The sequence below is a fragment of the Mus pahari genome, chromosome 1 (genome assembly GCF_900095145.1).
Source record: "Mus pahari chromosome 1, PAHARI_EIJ_v1.1, whole genome shotgun sequence".
Lineage (NCBI taxonomy): Eukaryota > Metazoa > Chordata > Mammalia > Rodentia > Muridae > Mus > Mus pahari.
In genome coordinates, this window is record NC_034590.1 from 103,142,168 (window position 1) to 103,164,205 (window position 22,038).

Genomic DNA, 22,038 nt, shown 5'->3' on the forward strand with positions numbered 1-22,038 from the left:
CACACACACACACAAATGCATGTACATACACAGTCCAGAAGCAGCCAGTTTGATAGATATGCTGCAGTTATGTTTCAGAATGAGATAAAAAAGAAATCTCTGTATTTAAAGTATGATTATCCACAGCCACCCCTTCCCAAAATCCAGAACTTTTAAGTGTTTTTTTTTTTTTTTTTGAATTTTTAGATATAGTGTCTCACTATATAGTCCTGGCTGACCTTAAATCCTGACTGTTGTCTCCTTTCTTGCAGTGCTGGGTTGATGAGTGTGTTACCACACTCAGCTCAGTCTTATTCATTTATTTATTTATTGTATGATGACTAAATCTACTTCACACATAGCGATTTATCATTCTTACCAGGTCAGCATCAGAGAGACTATGATGTTCTGTTGTCCCAGAACACCACTTTGTACCGAGAACCACAGATGATAACAGTGGGCTAGAGCTATGGCTCAGTGGTTGAGAGCACTTATTCTTTCAGAGGACCTGGGTTCAATTCCCAGTACCTGGATGGCAGCTCACAGCTGTCTCTAACTCCAGTTCGAGGGGAGCTGCCACCCTTCCTTGCTTCCCCAGGCACTGGCTATGCACATGGCACACAGATGTACATGCAGACAAGACACCGGTAAACATGAAAGAAATACAGTTTGTAAAAGAGTGGGCAGCAAGCACAAGTCACCACATGGTCGATTTCATTTCCTTCTTTCTAGACACAGGAAGTTCTCTCTCCCCCTGGGTCGAATGGCAGTGATCTAATGGCCAGTGAACCTGACCTAGGCTCCAAGCTGGACTCCATGGAGGACAGTGACCTGCTTGCAGGCAGCTTCTCCAGGTCTCCTCTCTGGATCTGGGTTCCATCCTAGAGGCAGTGAGCTGTCCCATGCACAGGGAAGGAGCTGGCCCTGCAGACTTCAGCAGCAGTTGTTTGGCTTCAGCACTTTCCTGATGCCTGCAGCCAGGGCTTGAGGTGTGGGGCTCTCTGCAGTGCAGCTCACAGGCAGGCCCTTGGCAGCCATGGCACGAGTTGTACTGGGGCCGATGGCTACAAACTGCAAAGGAAGAAGACACGAGACAGCCTCAGCGCCGCAGCAAGGGTTGGGTGCGGGTATCGTCTGGATGCTTTCTGTTTACAGGTGGTTCCTGCGTGATGTTTCACATGAACAGCAGTGCCGCCTGACTGGAAGCTGGCTTCAGAGTCTGCACAATACCCTTACTCAGCATCTCACTATCACCGCATGCCAGAAATGTGCCTATCCTTAGGGCGTGGGTATTACCGTGTGAGGATAAAACCTAGGGTGGATACCCTCCTCAGGGACTACAGCTGCAGACAGGCCTGCTCCAGTTTCAGGGGCTCTGGGTGGGAGCAGGTGTGGAGCATGGGGTGCCCAGGTGGGTCTGGATCCCCCAGGCACACAGAATAGTCAATAAGCTAGAAGGCCAGGGTTCAAATCCCAGCAGCACAGAGCAGAGAGGCCTTTGGCATCCTCTCTCTCTCTCTCTCTCTCTCTCTGCCTCCACCTTCTTATCTCTAATCAGACTGTCCCCTGGGCTGCTGAGGGATTCCTGAAGTGGTTAGTGTGAACCACTTGGTCAATGCTGCACAGATACATGCTCACTGACACATGTGTAACCTCCAGGTACACAGATGGTCACCCCAAAGGCTATGTGATCACTGTGAGAAGGCAGAAGAGAAAGACAATGCAATGGCTTCTATCCATTTGGTGGCAGGTACCATTAAGTTCTCACTGTTCTGGCATGGCTCCCTTGTGGCATTTATATGTAAGTCAGCCATAGCAGCAGGCACAGGTCAGAAGTCACTCTGGAACCTTCTGATGCCCTGTAGTTTAAACAGTGCTGTATAATCACTGGGTCTCATAAAGACTCCTACAGAGGAAGGAAGACCACTGTCAAATCTAGGACAGAGCTGACTGGATGCGAATGCTAAGCCACCCAATGCTTGGGTCTCAGGACTCTGTCCTCTGGAAGCCTCAAAAGTATCCATGGGGGGGCTGGCACTAAGTCCCAGTGATGAAGAATGACTCCCTTTCATTTGTATTGCCTTTCTGGCTCTGGAATAACCCACAGTCCCTTATCACCAATGTTAGCCCTGAAAGTTTCTTTCCTGACAGTTGCAGAGCCCAAGACCCCAGTGGCATCTTTAACTACTGGTGTGTGGTGCACTAAGCAGTGGCAGAATGATGACTGGAGGTGCCAAGAGCCCCTGGGTTACAGAAACGAATGGAACAGATTTAAGATGGGCTCACACCTTCACGATGACCCAGCTGCTGCATGGGTCTAGGCGGTATGGGCAGCCGGATCCTAAGTTGAAATTCCAAGTGTCTATTTTGCTCCCACTCGGGTTTGCTTAAGATGAGGACTGAGTAAGGTCATGGCAGTATGAGTTCTCACTGTGGCATGGTCAGCCCAGGTGAGTTCTGAGGCACGGTCCCATCAGCAAGCTGCACATGCACTCCATGGTTGGTTACCTGGTGACTCGTCCGGACACGTGAGCAGCATTGGCACTGCTGCTAAACCTGCCCAGGTGCCTGAGTAGTCACTTGACCAGTGACCGTGCCGAGCACCCATGGGCCATTTCTCTTCAATCCTGACCGCAGGAATCAGGTGCCTCCCCCACTAACAGTCATAAAAGTTGGCTTTCTAGTAACGTGGTATAGGTAATCCTGGCAAGGCGTTGAACCTCTCTGTGCTCAGTGTCCCTCCTGTAAGGAGGACAATCACCCCCATCCTGCTGGATCCCCACAACCAGACTAGCATAAGCTATGACTGTAAGAAATCTGATGACTGCCCAGCAACTGCTGGGACCATGGCTAGGTGTCACTATGGTGCACAGCCTGACATGGTTCCAACCATGTCTAGGTTCCAACCATGGGTCCCTCCTTTTCATCTCCCCTGTGTCTAACCTTCTACCTTGAAACTGGGGACATCTGGATGTCCAGGTGGGTCACCCCTGTGAGAGACAACTGTGATAAGCCAAAGTGTTGACATCACCAGACTGACTGAGCTCTGGGATGGGGGTGGAGATGAAACCTACTGTCCCTGGGTTCTAGGCCACACTTTGTACCTTCTCCTAAGTCCCAGTGGAATCTGGTCAAGGACAATTCTGTTGTAGATGCCACAAGTGTTGTGTTACTTGAACACTCCTAATAAATACAGTCCCTGAAAGTGTGGTGTAAATCCTTTAAGTAAACAAAGAGATAGTTCTAGTCTAGAGAACCATGCCAACATGTTCAACTGGGAACAAAGGAGGGTAAGGCACTAAAGCTACACCAAACCCTGACAGAAGGGCCTCACCTGAGTCCTCAAGCAACCAAGGACAGTGCCACATGGGGAAGGCCAGATAGTTAGCTATCCAGGACAAAATACTTGGGGACAACCATTCCCAAGTTAGAATAAGACCGGCCCAGAGGAGATTAGCAATGTATGCAGAGCACCTCTAACCAAGTAGCGGGCCCTTGGACTCTACAGTTACCTCATAGGTGTCTGACTCAATGTGTAAATTCCAGGAGACTGTAAGGAGCAAAAGGCCAAGTCCACAGAATACCATACCTTAATCTGGTCAAAGCTGCCGCCAGATAACGCCTGGATATACTCGAGGCTGTACTTAAGTCCGGAGGGACTGAAGAACGTGATGCTGGCTGGGATACCCTGTGGGAAGGAAAAGATGAGATCCAGCCTTTGCTCCTAGACACCACTCCTCATCAACACCACTGGTCCAGCTCCAGCAGCCCCAGGAGCTCTACAACGGTATGGTCCCTGGTTGGGTGCCATTCTCAGCCCACCAAGGCACCGTGTGAAGGAATTGTTCACGAAGCAGGCTGAGGTTGGAGAGGCTGGCAATTCCCACTGGTTGCTCTGCTGGCCCTCGGTCTGTTTGGTCAGAAGACACAGACTCCATGGAGCCCAGGCTCAGCAGTGGAGACACCCCCAGCTCCTGGAGTTAGACAGTCCTGCTAGAATCAACAGTCTTCTTGTTGGCTTCTGTCAACTTCCACCCGCTAGAGGAAGAACAGACAGCCTACATGGTTTCTCTGCACTTGGATTGTCCCAATGGGACCCCTAGAACAGGCAATGATATGCAGAACCTGTGACTTCTGAATGGAAATGGTGGAGTCATTGACTTAAGAAGCATTCTCCACAATCCCAGTCCAGATTCCACAGTGGGCTCTTCCCAATGTGGGTGTGGGCTCTGCCCCATGCAATGGAGGACAAAGGCAATAACAAGGCCACTATGTCTCTCAGGCCTTTGTATATGGTAGATGCTACACAAATAGGTTCATATGAACTTCTCTCCTTTAATCCTTATTCAAAGTTTACTGGCTGCATCTATTCCTGTATCACTGATACATAAAAATGGAGCTGCAGAAAAGCCATCTGCTTAGTCATGTGGCTGGAAATGACAGAACCCCAAGAGGAATCAACACCTGCACTCTCCTCCCCCAGCTCCTGCTCCTCCCCTGGGGCCTGCCCTGCCAGGCCTTGTGTTCCCTGGAAGCCCTACCTACCTGATTTTCATAGTAGCTCTCCAGGCTCCCTTGGATTCCAGGGTGTGGAACTGTCTGATAGACATGCATGCTTTCCATGGGGATCCCTGGGTACAATTAAAACCATCAGACAGGCTTCACTTTGCAGGGAATGGGAATGGGGGCTCTGCACCCTCTGCAGTGTGTAGCTGATGGGGACGATCACCATACCTCTGAGAACCAGCTCCTCAGAAATGGGAAGCTCAACTAGGGGGCAAAAGCCCTGTGTGACCTGCAGAGCTCCATGGAATCAATCCACAGTTGGGAAGGCTGAGTCAGCCAAGAGAGGTCCAGACAGCACAGCCTTCCTCAGTACTCACACTTGCTACTGGTTCCCGCGTCTGTGTGAGTGTCCACACAGCTCTGACCTTGGCTGCTCCATAAATCCCACAGCCATGCTGGCAGTCAGTCTAAGACAGCTCTCAAGAAAGGCTTAGCATCCCAGCTCTGCCTGAACATGGTCATGTCTGCCTCCTGGGTCTCAGGACAATTATCTTCGGAGTGTCCTTAGCTAATTCTAGTCACCTTTGTCCTTGAGCATTTTTGGAAGAGTATCTCCTTTGATAGTTCCACAGGGAAAGAGAAGAGGCAGTTCTGAAGATGGCTCTGTGGACACAGAAGCAGACATTGTCAGAGCTTTGTAAAAGCTCAAAGGGTGACACCATGCGACCCAGGGAGGGCAGTTCCCAGGAGGGCGAGGCTGGGGACCAGGCTCAGCTCTGCTTTAAGATCTCAGTTCTAACACCTGCCACCAGGAAGGGCAAGTGCTGCAATGTGCTGACCTCGAAGGTTTCCATGGAGAACCAAGGGGGAATGTCAGTGAAGAGCCTGGAAAGCTAAGCCACAGAAATAAGGCACCACTGCCCTCCTTGCATCGTGAACTGTCAGGAGGAGGATCCTTGGTTCACGGTCCCTAGTTAGAATGGAGGCCATGTACTTAACTAAGTAAGACTGTTATTGGCGCTGGTAGAGATTTCCTAGCTCTGGAGGAGGGCTGGATGAGCCAGGCACATGCACAGGAGACAGTAAGGGACTGGCACCTTGGACTTCCTCTGTTGTCACCTTCAACAAAGACAAGTTCCCTGCCTACTGGTCAACCAGCCATGCCAGTAGCTTCTTGACCAAGTGACCAAAGGGCACAAAAGACAGAAGGCTGCTCTAGTGGCCCTGAATCTCACTGTGCCCACCACCCACCTCCATGTGTGGAGAGCCAAGGCCATGGTCAACCCTGAGCGCTTTGCAACTGACAGAGCAGACAGCATATTGTAACAGAACCATCCAACCAAACTGTGGGCTTATCAGATGCAAGAACCCCCCTGCGTCAACAGCGAACACAAAGCACTTTACTAAAGCCAACCATTTCCTCCATATCAGATCAAGAAATGTAATAGGTGTTGGTTGTACACAGCATCATGTATTTCCTATACCAAATGATCCTTCTGAACATACCACTGGTGACTGAGATCAGAAAGAATGAAACAACTCTCCCAGCTGGCACTCACTCTGGGAGCAGCAGCGGAGTGACAGGCATAGCTGGAGGCCACTGTGTTTGAAGTACAAGCAACGGTGACATGCTGGTGGATGTTTTATTCAAACTGCTCTGTAAATATTGGTACCAACATGAAGAGCGAACAGACTGGGAGATGATTAACTATAGATCACAGGTACCTGCTGAGTACTCTTTCTAGTGAAGTGCTGCAGGTACCACTCCTAGGCAAACATTTTCAAAGCGGTGTTCAGGCACTGTGCTCTCTCAACCCTAGCCTAGGAATCCCTCCTGGGAGTGTTGTGGGTTGAAGGTGCAAGTAGCTAGGGGCTAGAGCTCTTCCTACAGGAAGCCAAACAGCTCAGTTTTCTAGCAATCTTCATGCCAAAGGCAGCCAAAGAGCTTCTGGATGATTCAAGAGTCTCCCCTTCACCCCTTCATACTGCCAGAGAAGACTGACAGTGCAGGAGTTGGAGGAGTGCAGTGCTGAGGAGGAGGGACCTGAGGAAGTTTCCACAGACAAAGAAGCAGCCCTGGATGTAGGTAAGAACTGATTGGGTCACTTCCGCCTCAACTGAAGGCTACCTGGAGCATGGGAGCAAGAACTCTGTTCACCCAGGAGGCCATCTGAAAAGGTAGTACAGTCCTCCTTGGCTTCTTTGTCTCTTTAAACGTGACTATCTTTCATCCTATGCCTTTTACATTGTAATTATTCTCTCCTTCAAAGAGAGGGCCAGTGAGAGGACGTTGTCTATCATGTGTGACCAGGTTAAACGAGTCAGCAGCTGTAAGTGCCCACAACAATGCCTATCTCATAGTAAATAATTGTTAATTAAAAGAACTAGGAGGTGGCTTTGTTACAACACAGACCGCAAGTAGATTTGTAATTTTTAAAATTGGGCCATAAGGTTTACTTCAAGAGAAACTCATTAATGCCTTGATAAACAAAAACCGGGTGAAGGCCCTCATTAGCAGCAGGTAACTAGGACTTTAATTGCATCATCATTTGAAAAGCATAACGAGACCCATTGAAAGTCCTTCTCTCTTCAGCCATTCACTATGCTAAGGGAAAAGAAGATCCCCAGCTCCTAACCTCTGAGGAAAGCCAAAGCCATGCCAGCACCCTAGCCCAGCCGCTCCCCAAGCAAGTCTCCAGAAGGGTCAGTCAGCACGCTACAGACCCAGTGAGAGGCAAGCACCAGAGTTTATATTCCCCCTGTTCTCCTGATCCAACGCAGGGTCTGATAGATGACAGAGACCTGCCTGCAAGGCTGGAGGCGCCTGGCTGCTGACCTCGTGAGCAGGGCCAGATTTCCTCTGCTGAGACTGAACAGAAGGACTCCACTTCAGTCTGTGTGGCTGGGTGACACGCTGCAAGTACCTGTGTCTATAACTGGCTTAGACAGATGGGGAAGAGGGCAGGAGGCACTATGTACAGAGGACACACTCAATCTTCCAGCCCTCACTCTAAAATCTGCACTCTACAGCTCTCTCTTCTGTGTTCTTCAGGAGCCTAGAGCCCATCAGTAGCTTAAAGTAAATCACCATCTAAATCCCAGCAGCCCTAGAGCTGGTCCATGTGCTGACCAATGGGAAGTCAGTTCTTTTCCTGAGAGCACATTTGTGGGGGAAGGTGGCTTTCATCTGGGTCCATCTTCACTTACTTGAACAAATATATTCAGCAAGCTTTTCTGCATTTCCACTGCCCGCTCCTTCTGCATCCAGGCCAATTTTATTCACTGGAAAACGATAAAGAATGAATGGTGAGGGCTGGTGAGATGGCTCAGTGGGTAAGAGCACCCGACTGCTCTTCTGAAGGTCCAGAGTTCAAATCCCAGCAACCACATCCAGCCAGGCGCCTCCAGCTCACAACCATCCGTAACGAGATCTGGCGCCCTCTTCTGGAGTGTCTGAAGACAGCTACAGTGTACTTACATATAATAAATGAATAAATCTTTAAAAAAAAAAAAAAAGAAGAATGAATGGTGAATTCCTTTTTCAGGTTCTGAAGTTCTTTCGTTCCCGCACTACCTTTAAAGTGCAAATGTCCAGGCTGTTCTCCTACTCACAGCGAAGTGTCCTCTGGAGCCAAGTAATAAGACCGCAGCTGTCCTTTCAGAGGGTGCCCTGAGCACAGCTCCCCTAGATAGGGGCCTTTGTCTTAACTAACTTCTCTGAACCCCACTTATCTACATGAGCCAAAAACACCAGCCCTATAAGACTGTCTTGGGGCTAATGTGATAATGAGGCCAGCTGTTGGCATCTGCTTATCAGACAGTCAGCATTTGGAAGCTGCTACGTTTTGCAAGCATCTCTTTAGAGAACCCTCATTTCATCAGGGAGATGTGATTAGCTTTCATCCGGAAATGGGTAATGGGCTCGCATGGCCAGACTGGAATGGAAGGGGCAGAGGGAAGGTTTCACAGCAACCAACAAGGACCTGTAGCACTAGGATACAGGTAGTTAGGGAGGGCACTATCCCAGCCCTCTCACTCACAGAGATGCTCCCGCCTGCCTCCTGAGTGCTGCCCTCTCACTCACAGAGATGCCCCTGCCTGCCTCCTGAGTGCTGGGTGGGATTGAAGGTGTGTGCCACTACACCCTACAAGCTCTTCTTGACGAGAAGCAGCAGACAGATGAAGGCTTCCTGCCTTCTCCAGAAAGTGAACACTCAGCTAATCTGCAGAGGATATAGATAAAGGCAGGGCCCACTCAGGACTGCCACCTGCACAAGGGAACACACGACTTCCAGAGGAAAGAGGTATGACGGGCATTCCATTCAGGAGCTAGACAACCAGGACCTGTCACCACCAAGGACAGCTTCACTGGGAACACTATGGGCTTTTTACTCAGGGACTATTAGAAAGGTACTGAGTCTGAGGAAAATGGCTTACGCAGGTGTGAATTCTGTTCAGGACGAGTGAGCCAAGCAGCCTAGAATTCCCAGGAACTGAACTGAGGCAGGATGAACTGCTATGAGGCTGGTGGTTAGTGCAGTAGGCATGTGTGACACACCCCACCCCCATTCCCATCTTAGTTTCATTCCCTCCCATTTCAGTTACTCTTGGTCAACTATGGTCTGAAAAGACTAAATGGAAAATTCCAGAAATAAGCAGCTCACAGGTTTTGGATTGTATATGATCTGAATATGAAACCTCATCTATCTAGCTTAGGATTCAAACCTTCATCTTCCGATGGCTCCTTACCTAGAGAAGCGGTGGCACTTCCAACCACGTACACAGACTTGGCATTCCATCTGTCTTTCAGAGACTTCTCCCAGGCTGCAAAATGTGAAGTTACATATGAGCTATACAAAGTGGCCAACTAAATGTCACTGTGGTAGTTTGCGTCTTCTACGTTTGTCATTCTAAGACCCCAGCCTTCGCTTCAGCAGGAAACTAGGCTCTTGGGATCCAAAGTGAGTCATCTACTTGTGCCAGGGGACAACAGCAGCAGCAGCACCACCCTCAGTCCCTCACTACCCACTCTGTCCCTTGCAACATCCTGGATGCCCCTCTATGGGGCTCAGAGTATATGCAGTGTCCATCAAAAACCCGTGGTCAGAACACCTGGCACAGAGCAGACAGATGGCATGTTCCAGCTAGTAATGAAGGTAACCACATGGTTTGGGTGTGAGGAAGCTTACTCCAAGGCCAGGTCACTGAGGGCAAGTAAGATCAAGGAGCCCAAAGTAGCCAGGATGGCTGCATGAATCCAGGCCTTACAGGACTCCCAAACCCCAGCACTAACCATCTCCCAATCACTTCCCCTCACTGGAAGACCTCTCTAAGCCTGTGTCTTGACTGTAAAGTGAGGTCACGGTGCTGTGCACAGCCCAGGACTGTATTTGGCACTCAGTCTAAAGTACAACAGGTACTCCATTAGTGTCAGCTAAGTAGTCAGCCAGGCTGGAGCCTGGGTTCAGGAAATGGGTAGGCTCACCACATACTGTTCTAATGGAGAGGAAGAACAGGCGTGCTGAAAAGGGCCCAGTAGGGCCAGGAAGCATTTCCCTGAGACTAAATTTTCTCATCATCATCTCAGTAAAGTGTCACTTACCCTCCTTTTAGAAGAAGAAACTGGCAAGACACGCAAGTGAACATTTAGAAGGTAATGGAGGGCTAGTGAGGTAGTTCAGCCAGCGCAGCTGCTTGCCACCACGCCTGACAGGCTGTGCTTGGTCCCTGGGACCCATGAGGTGGAAGGAAAGAACCGGCTGCTGTGGACTGTCCTCTCATATCTACACACATTATCACGCCATGTACCCAATAAACAAGTAGGTAAGTAATATTACATATAATAAAACAAACTAAACAGCTAGTGGGAGCACACTCTCAGTCATGGCTGCCTGGGGCCTCAGGGGGCACCTGTGACCCAGTTCCCCCGGGCACTCAGTTCTGTTGGGCATGCAGTTCCCTCTAGACTCCAGTGTTTCAGAAGAAATGGGAGCAGGTAAGAGTCTGCTGGACTCCAGAGCAGACCCACGCTCACCTTCGGTTTTATTGTCCTTCTCCAAACACAGCTTCACTGCTTCCACTGCCCTGGGGCTGGTGAAAATGAGTCCTCCAAAGCCTTCAGGATGAGACAGCTGCTCCAAAACCAACAGAGGCTGGCTTAGACCCCACCTCTCAAAGAGCTACAGCCCCAAAGTCCAAATGCATCCGAAAAGAAGCAGGCAACTGGTCCCCTACCCATTCATGCCTCCGCCCACCTGACACTTCTTTAGTGCCGTGCTGCCTATGCGCCTGGAGACATTCTAGGCTGTGGGTAAGCCCATTTATTGTCACAGCTCTTCCCTCAAGAAGCTCCTTCTAGGGCAGAGACAGACAACTGCAACCCGGGAGATACATAGAGCAGAGGGGCATGACCCAACATGGGCCACGCCAGTGGAGTAAGGTGCAGCAGGAGGGAAAACTTGATCTGCATCCCTAACACAACCAGACTCTGAAGGAGGTAAAACCCAGCTGAGGCCTGGGCTTCAGATACAATACTTTGCTGAACACTTCTGAGCCAGCACTGAGCCGCTATGTATTGAATCTTTGTTTTTTGCAGTACTGGGTACCAGGCATTCATGGGCACACTCAGCACACCCTCGGGCCACCACCAATCTGTAACACTTTGAGAATTCTCTGGACCTGATTCCTGCAGTATCTGCTGAGCAGAGCAAAGTGGTGGGCAGAAGCCCTGGGCTTAACATTCACCCCTGTCTTCCTGGCCAAGAGCCTGGCACGAGTCTATAACTATCACACGAATCACTTAGACACCGTGATTTCGCATAGCCAAGCTGCAATCCCGGCGGAAGCTCTGTGATATTCACAGGGAAAAGGTCTTGTATGACAAGGCTGTCTAAGATGGAACTCGCTGGGAGACTCCTTGGCTGGAGAGATCTGAGCTGAATATTCTCATGGCAAACTTTGCCTGTGTGACTCTTCTCTGACCTGTTCCTTTACTTACTAGATGTCCTTGATAGCTAGAGGTGTGAGCATCCAGGCGTGAGGGTTCACTAGGAGTTCATCCTTTGAACTACAGCACTGGCCATGATTGCCTTTCAGAAGATCCCCTGCTTTGCTTTTGATTAATTATACATTTATCACTTAAATACATTGAAATAATAACCTCCCAACAATATATATATTCTTATGGCTACAAATGTGTGGGTAAAGAGGGCTTTGACACTCTGGCATGAAAAGCATCAGTTACCAGTTTTAAAGTGTGCCTGAAGACTCTCAGTAAAAGGAAGTTAGGTGATAAGGATCACAGATGGATAGTCATCAATGGAGCTTAGACCCAGGGACCTTAATTAAATGTTCCCGCGAACTTTGAACCTTTAAAAGTTTATCTTTAATTACGGATGTAATTACGGATGTTCTGATTAAGAGATGTGATGTTCTGTACCTGTTCTTCGAAGTCTTTGCCTGACTGATTTTGTATTTCCCTGTGCCAGAAAATTTAGTTAATTGCCAGTTTTTCTGTATAAAACTACCTGCCTTTGAATAATAAAACGCATTCAGACGCATATAGCTTTACTGTGTGTGTCTGTCTGTCATTTCGCACCGCGACCAGTGCCTTCCTGCATACCAAAAGACCCTGCTTCCCCCACGGGTGTGTGTTTCGACTGAGTCGGTCCGTGGCATATAACAGAGCTCACTCTAAAGTCAGAAGCACCTGCCTGGTAGTCTGTGCAGAGGCCAGAAGTGGACTAAATGGTCCCTACCTGTGAGAGCCATGCTGGTGCTCCCCAGGCCCTATCTCCAGGGCCCATGGCCTCCTGACAAAGGAGACAGCAGCTTAGTCAGAGAAGCCTATGAGAAGTCTCCCCACCATCAGGTGTGTACTGCCCCTGTGACCATGTCTAATGGTAAAATGAAGTGAACACTCTCATGGCTTGGTATGGCAGGAACTGTACAGACAGCAAGCCTTAGCCTGGAGCGCTTACCTTTTCTGACAAACTGGGGAGAGACATAAACTCAAACGACAGAACAGGAATCAGTGTGGCTTCCAGGCCACACAATTGCAGCTCCTGCAAATGAAAGAATGTCACTCTGGGTTGGCCAGGGCTGTCTTGAAAATAAGGGAAGTGACATCATATTATTCACCAAATGTTACCTGGAAACACAGAGGGAGCATAGCATCACATTAGCTATGCACCAAGTTCACCACGTGTTAGCATCCCCACCCCAGCCTCCAGGAGCAAGGAGGTTCCAGTTTAGGGGCTCACGGAATAAGGCTCGGCCACTTACCTGGATATATGGATCCTGGCCACTGTCATCCTCCTTGGCATCTTTTAGTAAGAGAACCTTCATTGTGCCTGGCAGTCCTTCTAAAAGACGCTGCAACAGAGCAAGGAAATGGATCTTAGTTAGATCTCAGACTGTTCCTAGGTGATGTTGGAAGGAGAGAGGCAAGAATGAGGCAATTGATCGCCTGTGCTGAGCTAAATGGGCTTGGTCTTTCTCAAGCCCCCTGTCACTGATAAGGCCGAAGGAGAGCGTGTTAGCAGCTGATACTGCCTGGAAAGGCAAGTGAGAGCCATTAGTGAAATCAAGTGTCTAAGCCAGACGGTGGCTAGCCAGAGACACACGGTGTGTTCTGGGTCATACCAGTGGCAAATAGAGAAAGGAGCATCTTAATTTAAGGAGGTAAATAAATGAGTAAGGAAACAAATAAATAATTATTTCCTTTTCAAAATGAACAAGCCACACCACTCATAAGCCCTTTAAGAAACAGCTATATTGGCTTTTCCACCTCTCAAACCACGCCTATTAAATGTTAACCAAGCTTTCTGAGGTGATCTATCAACCTGGACATAAGCTGTCAACATGTACTACCCATAAAAATTTACATAATTCATACCCTCTCTTCCTGTAAGAATTAAATTCAAGACAACAATCAAAACAGTACACAAAGACTGGCATAAAAATTCCATCCCAGACTGGATGTGATGGTATACACCTTTAATCCCAGCACTTGGGAGGCTCAGGCAGGTGAACTCAGGCCACCTGGGTCTACACAGCAAGTTTCAGGCCAGCAAGGGCTACACAGTGAAACCCTGTCTCAACACAAACAAAGACTTTCTTGGTCATGTCTATAATTTCCAATAAATGGGAACAACATAAGTATCAAATGAGAGGCTGGTTAAGTAAACTATGATGTCGGTTTTAGAAAATCATGAACATCTTGACAAATAACCTAATTACATGGTTATCTAATCAAACATGTTAAGTAAAACATGCAAGAACAGTTACATAAGTAGTTTGGCTTTATGTTCAAATATATGAGAAAATACACATTACTAGTACTTATTTCTGAGTAGGTGTTAGTATGATTTTTCTTCCTTTCCACTTCTTTATTATCCAAAAGTGTTATGAGCATTATCTTCCTGGATATATGAGAGGTATTTTAAAAATCACTCAATAGTCTCACAATAAATGCCAGGTAAGATGTACATAGAAAATCTAGTTGAGACCCATCAAAAGAAGACACTTAGAAGCAGAAACTAATGAGCTCTGGGAGGCATGGCTCACAAGTGATTTCTGGGTACACTGACGGCTGGAAGAGTCCATCCATGGAACATTAGGAAATCTGGCTCAAAATGAATTTCTCTACATCAGTAACCAAATCCAGCTAAATGGATAAGAATTAGGAAAGGATGTTCTAGTTATTACTGCCATTGGTGTCAGAGAAATGGGGGAGAGGGTGAAAAGCAGGTAGAATGGTTCCTACTCCTTCCCTAGATCCTCAAAATGTTTCCCTGCTAATTGGGACCCCGCCCCCTGTGGGACCACACCCCACTTAACTGGGACTCCCGCCCCCTGTGGGACCACACCCCACTAACTGGGACTCCTGCCCACTGTGGGACCATACCCTACTAGCTGGGACCCCGCCCCCTGTGGGACCTATCACACATCTTTATGTCATTTCTGTTTTCCATGCTTACGACAGTAAATCCTAATTTCTTATTTTACTTTGTGCTCTGACTTGTTTTTTGGAGATAAGATACCACACCGCAGTATAGCTCAAGCTGGTTGGAACTATGTGGCCTAAGCTTTGAACTTAAGGTAATCCTCCTGTATCAGCCTCCAAAGTGCTAGCATTACAGGCATGTTCTGCTACACCTCAATAAGTTAAGTATTGATTGGATTGAAAAGGACTCAAGAGACCCGTAAAGCACATCCCGGGTGTATCTGTGAGGGTGTTTCCAGGAAGGATTAAAGGGAGAACCTGCCTCAGAATGCACCCTCCTAGAGAGGCCTGGGTGGAAGAAGGGGCAAAGAAGAATGCCATGCCTCCTGCTCTACAGTACCAAGCCTTAGCCCCATAACGGTCTAACCTCTAAAACCATGAGCCAAAATGTATGACAACTTCCTCTAAGTTGCTCTCTTCTGTCCTCGAGCCACAGCTATGGAAAAGCAATCAACAGCTGGTTTCCACCTGTTTACAAATGGTAACCCTAGTGCTGTTAAGAAGGTACTTAGGAGATATGGCCAAATCCAGCACTGACAGACTTTTAGGAAGAGAGACCATCCCAGATAGTTTTGGGGAGCCCGACTCAATCAGTCCACAGGCATTACCAAGAACGGCATGGGGCTCCCCAAAGTGGGAATATTTCCCTCCAGACCCAGCTTCAGCTTGAACAGAGCCTGCGTGTCCCGTTGGCCTGCACTTCTTGTTGGTTTGTACAGTGGATCCCAACCTGCCTTGCCAACCACATAGTTATGGGAAGGCAATTTTCTTCAAATGCATGGCCTAACACATATCTCTTCTTGCCTGTCTCTTGGCTTCGACACTAATGCATCTTCCAATGGGAGCTCTAGGAATCTGGTATGAAATTTAGTGGTAAGTAAAACTTAGCATTTTTCTGCTGAAGAATGAATTCTTCTGGGGCCCACAATGCAAGCAATGAGAGTGGGGATTAAAAAGCCAAAATATGATGCTGTGGAAAACAGGTAATCCTGTAGCCTTGCTGTGCCCTCCAAATGCTGATGTGCCTGTTGGGGCCCCAGGCTCTGGCATACTAGACCTCAGGTTCACAGAGGACATGCTTAAACAAATAAACAAACAAAAAACAATAGCTGGGCGTGGTGGCACACGCCTTTGATCCCAGCACTCGGGAGGCAGAGGCAGGCGGATTTCTGAGTTCGAGGCCAGCCTGGTCTACAAAGTGAGTTCCAGGACAGCCAGGGCTATACAGAGAAACCCTGTCTTGAAAAAAAAAAAAACAAAAAACAAAACAAAACAAAAAAACAAAAACAAAACAAAAAGAAAAAAGAAAAAAGAAAGAAAGAAAGAAAGAAAAGCCAATAAAGTCAATCTCTCACTTGTCTTTCTAGTTGTCGGACAGTGAGCCCAAATGTTCTGGGCCTGGAAGCTTCCTCATGAGAGTCAAGTCTACAGGATTTGCTTGAGGTTACTTGGTAATTTCAGGTACTGACAAGTGCTGTGAGGTGACGAAATAGTAACTAGGGTTCTGACAGCCTAGGTGTTACCTCTCCAGGAACCAGGGAGACTGTTCTGGGAGTCAATGATGTCTGAATCAAAACCTGAACCACAACAGCACAGCGCAGAGGAACAGACCACGCTCTTTGCAAGCACCAGGCCCTGGATTTGACTCCTGAATTGGACAGTAAGGAGAGATGCTCCAGCATCAGGCAGAGAGTCTGGATGTCCCCGAGAAAGAACAAGTATGCTCAAGGAGGGCTTGGGATTTCTTTTAACCCAGAGCGTGGCCTTACTCCTGGGAGTTAGTTTCTGATCTCTTTAAGGAAATGCAATCGTTTCCCCGGTTCTAAAGATGTTGGGTAACCTTAAAGTATATTTTTCTATGGTATGAACAAATACTTCTGGGGGAAAAAGCCTTCAAAACAGCCAGTGTCTGAAAGGACACCAGCTGCAATGTACCCCCCAAACTTTCTGGACTAACCCAACCTGGAATCCTGAAGCAGCAAGAACTTTTTACACACTGCCTCCCATGCACAAACGTTCCCATGTAGTGACTCCACTACCCTACCCCTATTATTCATAGCCAGTGCTAGCTCTATATTCAATTTGTTTTCCTTTCTCAAAATTTTATCACAAAAATTCTCTTGGCTGTCAGATCCAGCTGCTAGCTTGTTGCTGGCAGTTACAGAATGTGTCCTAGGACCTCGTCCTTTTTTGACTAGCAAGCACATAGCTTGGCAAACCCTTTATTTCAGAGAATGCTCACTCACAAAACATGCTGAGCACTCAACACATAGGAAAGTTTGAAGTGACAGACACTGACAGGATAGATTCTAGTCCAAAGCTGAGAGCCTAAAACCCAGGGGCACCAGGCATCAGGAGGGGAGGGAGAGGATGGGCTGCTCTCCTTGTCTTTTGCTCCCTGCAGCCCACAGATGAGACAGTGCCTATGTGCTCTCTGTACTTGACTCAGCCTTCAGATCCACATGCAAATCCCTTCTGGAAGCACCTCCACAGGCACACTGGGAAGACATCTAACCAGCTAGCTGAACATCTCACAATCCAGTCAGGTTGACAGATCAAATTCTCACAGTGGACTAAGCATTTTACAATCCTCACTTAGCCTGCAAAGCAGCTTAACAAGAAAGAGAAACCAAGTCTTTTAATTTGCCCATGGTCAGCAGAATAAATGATAGAAATAGAATCAGGATCCAGATCTGAAGCCTGGGGCTCATTCTCCTAACCACTGGCTACCAGCTGACCTTTAAGACAAATTCTGTGCTAAAGAGGAAGAGTGAGCCAGAAGTTACCAGTCCACTGCTTAAGGTTCCTGCGGTCAGCACAGCACAGGTGAGCCATCTATTTACAGGTGCTAGACAACACATGGGCTTGATATCAGGAATTAATCCGAGGACACAAACAGGCCTTTCCTTTTTTCTACCCTGCAGAAGTAATACAAGCAGGTTCCTGGTGGAAAAATTTTGGAAATTACAAAAATATAATTATTTAAAAAAATTAAAAGTAGTTAATTGTATGACTATAATTAAAAGTAGTTAATTGTATGATGTATAATTGCACTTCTAGGCAGATCTCAAAAAAAACCAAAAAAACAAAAGCAGAGACTTGAGATATTTGTACACTCATGTTCACAGGAGCACTAATAGGTAAAACCTAAAAGCAAATCTAAGTGTCCGCAGACATAAGACTAAATATGAAGACTATATGAGCCATGGGAACTGTTCAGCCTTAGGTACGAAATCATGGCTGGGCAGTGGTGGTGCACGCCTTTAATCCCAGCACTTGGGAGGCAGAGACAGGCAGATTTCTGAATTCAAGGCCAGCCTGGTCTGCAGAGTGAGTTCCAGGAAAGCCGGGGCTACACAGAGAAACCCTGTCTCGAAAAAACAAAAAATAAAAAAGAAAGAAAGAAATCATGATGCCTGAGTACTGTGATTACAATTAAAGCCCTTTGTTAAATTATACAGATGACAGCCAGGGGGCAGTGAAAGGTGATGCTGGGCAACTGGTTCTTTTTGTGTATGCATGGGTACCTGCTGATGAAAGGTGTTGTCTTCTACTGCTTTTAATCTCATTTTTAGAAACAGGTCTCTCATTGAACCTGAAGCTCACTGATTCTGTAGATTAGTTGGCCATCACTCCAGTGCTAGGGTTACAGTTGCAGCATGCAGGAGCTGGGAAATGCTGGTACATCAAGCATTTTACCCACTATGTAGCTGTCTCCTGGCCTGATACTGGGGAACTGTTTAAAGGATAGTTTTGCAAGGTATAAAACAGTCAAAGGACGGATAGTGTGGTGGTTATGAAACAGTATGGATGAACGTGAGCCAAGAACCAGGCACTCAAGTGCTAAGTTTGGCTATGTATACTTTACCATAACAAACTATAAAGACATGGGGAGGGGAGAGGGGATGTTCAGGAGTCTCAGTGCAATTTTATTGACATGTTTTAAATCTTTTTTTTTTTCTGTTATTATACCTTGGGATATTATTATACCTTGGGACAGGTATGCATGACAAGCTATTATTAGCCTTGCAATAGATTATAGGTGTGTGTTTTTGGACAATTACAAAGCTACGTATCAGAGGTGGAGCCCTGGTGTCATTACTGTCTGAGATAGAGCTTGGTAGATAAGACACTCCCAGGATACTTGGATTCCACAGAATACCATCATGGGGGGAGGGGCTGGGCTAATGGGGGTCCCTGGTATCCTATTTCCTATTTATGACCAGTGGGGCTATTCACATTTCCTAAACTTCTCTGGCAAAGGCTTCCTTACCTCTAGGGCCAGCTCACTCTGGTTTGGGAATCAAACATACTTCATAAGCTGCTGCTATTTTTGAGAAAAAGGAGAACCAGAGTTTATTGTTAATATTTCCCCTACTTAATGATTTCATTGTCAATAATCTTTACAAGGAGCTGCAAACTGCAAAAGGACTGAGGGATAAACCTGGTAGACTTGTAGACTGGTAGACTTGTAGACTGGATTATCTGATACGGGTTTTAACCACTAGGGCATTTCTTCCAAAAATTCAGTTTCTTTAGAAATAGATCTGAAACTTTGGACAAGTAGTTCGTTTAGTCACAAGTGGTGGCAGAAGTGGGGTACACTCGTTAACTTGCCGCGATCTCCTACTTTCTGTTCTATTCTTTTCAAAAAATTCTTTTTTAACGACGCCGTGGGCCTGAAGTAGCAAAGGTCGTAAAGTCTACTTAGAACTTTGTTAGGGAGATGGCGCGGGGCTGGCCCTGCCTGGATCGGCGGACCTTCCGGCGTACGCCGTCGCCACCAGCACCAGTGCGCCCGAGGTTGGCAGCTGCTCCGGGATCCAGCCCCGCGGTGTCAGGGATCGCGAAGACCAGCGTGCACGTCCACAGGCCCGTGTCCTAGTCAAGTCCTGGGCCCGACACCTACCTCGCGGGCTAAGAGGCAGGACAACCTGCACGCCGCGAGGATGCTGAGCATAGATGACCGAGAGCGGCCTCTCACCCGGCTAGCGCGCCCCAAGCTCGTACCTCAGACCCGAGGGACCGGGGCCACTGGCCCACATCTGGCTGTGCTCACACCGGGGCGTCCAGGCGCCGGCGGAAGGAACGCAGACGGATCGGCCAAACCACTACGCACAGAGGGGGAGATTCGGAGAGAGTGAAGAAGATGGGAGGGTGGAGAGAAAATGAGAAGGCTAGACCATCGGCCCCAAGGTGGAAGAAACTGTGGTAGATTAGTCCAGTGGGACTGAACCCCGGAGCTTTCTAGTCGCGCCGGATCCGCGGAGAACTTGTGCTTACTGTCTCCCCCGAGTCGGATTAGACAGAGTCCGGAAGGACGGGGGGGGCGGGACTCGCGCAGGCGCAGTGTGACCGGCGACATGGCATCCAAGGCTAAGAAGCGAGCGGTGGGAAATGGGGTTCAGCGGCCGCTGGGAGCAGCGGGCCAGCGGGAGGAGGAAGAAGAGGATGAGGTGGAGGATGAGGTGGAGGATGAGGAAGAAGACGATGAAGACAGTGACGAAGAACAGGATGAAGACGACGAAATCGTGGACGAGGTGAGAGGCACACGTGACCATATTTTTGGAGTAGATCTGAGAAGGAGAAAACCATGCAGGCAGCCGAAGCTGTGGGAACGTGATGGGAAATATGGAGAGTTGTGATTTCCCTCCACTGTGGTATAGGACACATCCTTACCCAGGTTCCCACTGCGGGCTTTTCTACACACTCCCTGTGGCCCTTCCCGGATGAGTTATTCCCATCCCAGAAGCCTGCCAGCCGCACACGTACCTTCAGAGACCTGTGAAGTTTAGTCTCTCCTCTTCCCTACAACAGCTCTCCAGCTTCTACACAGCCAAGCTCACGCTGGCTCTCTGAAGTTGATTAAAGGCAACCTGCTCTGTCCTATGGCACAGTTTTCAAATGCTCTTTATCCTGCAGCTTTCCCTTTAATATACATCTCAGCTAGACCGCATTTACTGCCAATCTGGGACAGCCGACCTGGTCAAACTGGTTTTATCGCCTCACAGAACTGATGTCCTTTCTTCAGATTTGTTTGTTTTTGTTTTTCCAGACAGGGTTTCTCTGTGTAGCCCTGGCTATCCTGGGACTCCCTCTTTTGACCAGGCTGGCCTCGAACTCAGAGATCCGTCTGCTTCTGCCTCCTGAGTCCTGGGATTGCTCAGACTTCTTATTATCTAGTTCCAGGTGGTTTAAGCACCTCTTTCTTGGTGAATAGTTAGGCTTGAGTGGTTGTTCAAGCTAGTTGCTGTCTTAGAAATTGACTGTCCAAAGCAGGGCTTGTAATTTATTCCCGTCTCTTCACCATTTCTGTTACAGTTTTCCAGTTCAAACCCTAAATTTGGCCTTTGACTTTAATTACTTCTCCTTTCACACGCTACATCAGTCCATCAGTAAATTGTTAGCTTTCCCTTAAGTACCCAGAAACACCTTATCATTGATTCTGCAGCTAATCTAGTCTGTACCTCCATCATCTCCTGTCTGCTTACTATAAAGCTCCTCTTCCTCTTCGTCCTCCTCCTCTTCCTCCTCCTCCTCCTCCTCTTCCTCCTGTTCATCATCCTGCTCCTCCTGCTCCTCCTCTTCACGTTCAAAAGGTGAAATTAAGGCTGGGATAACCACAGTGAAATCATATGCAACTTTAGTTTCTAGTTTTTGCAGTGCTGATAATCAAGCTCAGGATTCTGTGCTTGTTTGTTTGTTTTCAGTATAGAATAGAATTTATTCAGGGCGTGGGGAGGAGAGGTAAGGCAGAGAGAGGGAGAGAGTAGAGAAGTAGAGGCTAGCCATGAACATGTGGGGAGAGGGGGAAGGGAATGGAGAAGGGAGGGCAGAAGGGAAGAGCTCGAGGGCAAGAGAGAAACAAGAGAACAAGAGAGTTCCCACCTTGTGAATGTTTTTTTTTTTTTTCCTAAAGATTTATTTATTTTATGTATAAGAGTATACTGTAGCTTTCTTCAGACACACCAGAAGAGGGCATCAGATCCCATTACAGATGGTTGTGAGCTATCATGTGGTTGCTGGGAATTGAACTCAGGACCTCTGGAAGAGTAGTCAGTGCTCTTAACCACTGAGCCATCTCTCCCGCCCTGCCAGTGTAGCTTTGCCCTTCATATATGCATTTAAGTTTTGTGTGTATGTGTGTTGGCCTATATGTACATGTGCTGTATGTAGTCCATGTCCACAGAGACCGTGAGAAAGCGTTGGAGCCCGGGGCTAGAGTTCCAGGTGCTTGTGAGCCTCCGTGTGGGTGCTTGCTGAGAATCACGCCTGTGTCCTCCAGAGAGGAGCCAGTGCTCTTAACTGCTGAGCAGAGGAAACTTAGCGCTTTTAGGGCATGTATCCGTTCTGAAATCCTCAGTGGGTATTTCTCCTTTTACTTAATTGAAGTTTTTCATTCTCTGTTACATTTATTCACCCACAATTCATCTCTCTGATGTAAAAACCCATGAGAATTGTCTTGGAAGGTCGACCTCAAAGCTTTTCAGCAACAAAATGGAGCATCAGGGATAAAGGGACGTCACAGCTCAGAGTATCAGGGATAA

The 22,038-nt window shown here is 47.8% G+C and overlaps 2 protein-coding genes across 6 annotated transcripts in view; one reads left to right on the top strand and one right to left on the bottom strand.

The window, feature by feature from the left end:
* Positions 1-6: 6 nt before the first annotated feature.
* Positions 7-20,987, bottom strand: Uros (uroporphyrinogen III synthase). 5 transcript variants are annotated; one of them, XM_029535493.1, is made up of 10 exons: positions 20,264-20,987; positions 12,769-12,905; positions 12,465-12,548; positions 10,520-10,616; positions 9,235-9,309; positions 7,693-7,767; positions 5,068-5,148; positions 4,525-4,610; positions 3,569-3,667; positions 291-1,050 (listed from the first exon to the last, which is right to left on the bottom strand). In XM_029535493.1, exons 2-10 carry the CDS (start codon positions 12,829-12,831, stop codon positions 913-915), a joined length of 798 nt encoding a protein of 265 aa, XP_029391353.1. In that variant the 5' UTR covers positions 12,832-12,905; positions 20,264-20,987; the 3' UTR covers positions 291-912. The 5 variants fall into 5 exon arrangements, with proteins under 5 accessions (XP_021063469.2, XP_029391353.1, XP_029391350.1 ...); XM_029535490.1 differs by lacking the exon at positions 20,264-20,987 and adding an exon at positions 19,502-19,762 and having other exon boundaries at positions 12,769-12,858; XM_029535488.1 differs by lacking the exon at positions 20,264-20,987 and adding an exon at positions 19,401-19,489 and having other exon boundaries at positions 12,769-12,858.
* Bccip (BRCA2 and CDKN1A interacting protein) overlaps positions 19,836-22,038 on the top strand; it is an 11,989-nt gene continuing 9,786 nt past the window's right edge. The window contains exon 1 of the mRNA XM_021193834.1: positions 19,836-20,031. Coding sequence (XP_021049493.1) covers positions 19,855-20,031 — 177 coding nt within the window. The 5' untranslated portion in view covers positions 19,836-19,854. The remainder of the gene's footprint in view (positions 20,032-22,038) is intronic.

What these genes read in the sequence shown, in the direction of transcription:
- Uros (XM_029535488.1), bottom strand. Translation starts at nt 19,451, where the DNA reads ATGCTCAGCATCCTCGCGGCGTGCAGGTTGTCCTGCCTCTTAGCCCGC. An exon ending in CCTGCCTCTTAGCCCGCGAG is followed by an intron (nt 12,859 to 19,400) that starts GTAGGTGTCGGG and finishes GCTCTGTTGCAG; the next exon opens with CGTCTTTTAGAAGGACTGCC. An exon ending in TGCTGAATATATTTGTTCAA is followed by an intron (nt 5,149 to 7,692) that starts GTAAGTGAAGAT and finishes CTGTGTCCACAG; the next exon opens with AGCCATCTTCAGAACTGCCT.